This window comes from Crocodylus porosus, unplaced genomic scaffold (assembly GCF_001723895.1).
Source record: "Crocodylus porosus isolate Cpor-Errol unplaced genomic scaffold, CroPor_comp1, whole genome shotgun sequence".
Classification (NCBI taxonomy): domain Eukaryota; kingdom Metazoa; phylum Chordata; order Crocodylia; family Crocodylidae; genus Crocodylus; species Crocodylus porosus.
This window is the reverse complement of record NW_017728949.1, coordinates 52355497-52358012: the sequence shown is the minus strand read 5'-3', so window position 1 is coordinate 52358012 and position 2516 is coordinate 52355497. Positions and strand designations below refer to the sequence as shown.

General features: G+C 66.8%; 1 protein-coding gene across 1 annotated transcript in view; it reads right to left on the bottom strand.

The window, feature by feature from the left end:
- TNS1 (tensin 1) overlaps positions 1 to 2516 on the bottom strand; it is a 48707-nt gene that overhangs the window by 36114 nt on the left and 10077 nt on the right. The window contains 6 exon segments of the mRNA XM_019554035.1: positions 1128 to 1244; positions 1383 to 1448; positions 1663 to 1792; positions 1896 to 1971; positions 2118 to 2178; positions 2356 to 2505. Of these exon segments, the coding sequence (XP_019409580.1) occupies positions 1128 to 1244; positions 1383 to 1448; positions 1663 to 1792; positions 1896 to 1971; positions 2118 to 2178; positions 2356 to 2505 (600 nt within the window).

Genomic DNA, 2516 nt, shown 5'->3' with positions numbered 1-2516 from the left:
TCGCATCTCGCTCGTGACCCCCTCCCCCCGCAAACAGCCTTTTCCTTCCCTGCTGATTCCCGGCTCTGCCGCAGCATCGCAGCCCGTCCCGCACCGAACCCGCCTGGCCGCTCCACACCGCGACCCCCCAGCTCCAGCCCACGAGGGATGACGTGCGGCCCCAGAGAGCGCCCGGGGCGGGCTCCCCCCGACCGAGCCCTGCCAGCACCGACAACCCCGCCAGGCTGCGGTCCCAGCCCTGCTCCAGCCAGACAGCACCAGGCAGCCGGGCCGCGCACACGGAGCTGCCTGCAGCTTCCCGGGAGGGTTATTTCACACCAGGCTCTAGCAGAGACGCAGCCTGGAGAACCGGAAAGGACCAGGATGGGCGTTTCTCTGCAGCCATAGGAGCAATGGCCTCAAGCTGCAGCAGGGGAAACTGAGGCAGGAGAGGAGGAGAGGCTTCCTAACTCTGAGAGTGGGTCAAGCCTCGGACCAGACTGCCCAGAGAGGCTGTGGACTCTCCATCCCTGGACATTATCAAGAACAGGTGGGGCCAACGCTTGACCAAGGTGGTTTAGGATCCTGCCTGAGCTATACGTGGCCTCGTAGCTCCCTTCCACCTTCGCAGAACTGGAGGGAAGCTATTTCACCATAAAGCAGCTCTCAGCAAAGCCCAGTCCCAAAATACCTTCTGTCAGAGACTTGGGATTGAACCCACGATTTGGGCAGCACAGTTCAGCCGTGGGGAGAGCCTGGCCTGCAGCCCCCCCGCCTCCCAAGCGGCTTCCAAAATTGCCCCTCACCCGACACGTCCTCAGCTCCTACCCACGCTGTCCCCCCCGGCGGGCACCCGATACGGCGGTCACACGCCCGCGCCCGCCGGTCACGGGGCCGTGTTGATCCCGGCTGCCGGCACGTGGGACGGCTCCGGGCCAGCTGCCCGCACCCACGCGCCCCGGCCGCCGGACAGGGCTGGGGCTGGGCACCCAGACCGGCTGCTCCTGCCCCGCGGGGGACGTAGGGCACACCGAAGGGACGCACCTCTGCCACGAAGCCCCCGGATGTCTGCATGTCAGCCCCCCAGCTGCAGAGAGCACCCCGAGACCGCCCCCGTGCGGCACGCGCGACCCCAACGCAGTACCCACCCTCCGTGCTGTCCTCGCGCCGGACATTGAAGTTCTCATAGGAGTCCCAGCGGATGAGGGGGTCCGAGGTGTTGTAGTCCACCGAGACGCTGGGGCCGTTCTCCAGGTGCTCCATGCCTGCGGCAGCGAGAAGGGGAAGTCAGCGGACGCGCCGGCTGGACCCCTACCCCGGGGTCACCCTGTGCAGGCATCCCAGCCAGGTTGCCGGCCCCACGGCGCCCGGCAGGACCCACGCGCCCCGGGAACGGCGCCCACCTTGGATCTTCTCCGGGCCGTAGGAGAAGACGAACTCCACCTTCCCGTACTCCGGAAACCGGTTGTCTGCAACAAGAACACGGCATCCGCGTGAGACGCGTGGCCCCCGGACGTGGCGGCGGCCGAGAGCTCGGCCAGGTCTACCTGGGGACACGGCTCAGCCACGGTGGAGGTGCCGGACCGTCCCTCCCACGAAGAGACCCCGGCCGCCACGGACGGAGCTGGGCGCAGCCAGCGACACGAAAATGGAGAAAGCCCGTGCCCCGCTCCCCCACGCTACCTCGAAAGGCCTCGTCCAGGTCGTCCTTGCCGAAGACGACGGCCAGGTCGTGGATGGCACAGGTGTGGAACTGCACGCGGAAGATGACGTCCCGCGTCGGGCTGCGAAACTTCTTGTGGTAGCATTTCAGCTGGGCCGGGGAAAGCAGAGGGCAGGGATCAACCCCAGGGACACCTCCCCAAGCTCCTTGTCCCCCCCAACCCCGGGCGTGTGCACGGGGGGCTCCGGCTTACCAGGATGTCGCCCTTCAGGAGCAGGCCGGGCTCGATGGTGATGCAGATGCTGGTCTGGCTGTCCCCCTGCACGTTGCTGGGGGCACAGAGGGGAGCGCGGGGCTTGAGCCCATGCCACCAGGGCCCGACCAGGCCCAGAATGGCTCTGCCCCAGACAGGACAGGCAAGACCCCATCTACCCTGGAGCCGGGGGGCCCTTACCCCATGTCGGGGGCTACTTACTAGATGCCGGAGGTGTAGACGGGCTGCATGGCCTGGTAGATCTTGAGGAAGGGGCGGCAACCTGCAAGGGCCAAGGCAGGGCTGAGCCTTGGGAAGGGAGCCGCAGCGGTGCCGGAGTCCTGTCTACGCTAGGTCCCGACACGGGGTGGGGAGCATTTCTCATGCTGGGAAAAGGATGTCACCACCCCCGGCCTGAACACCTGTGCCGGGAGGGGAGCAGACGGGTGGGGGGCCTCACCGCCTTTGGACTCGAAGTTGGGGATGCCGTGCATGATGACGTGGTGCAGGAAGAGAGGCTTGTTGTTCATCTTGATGGCACCGGTCAGCAGCCCACTGAAGTAATCGATGTACCTGGGGAGGGCGCCGGTGGGGCATGAGCCACAGACAGCTGGCCAAGCC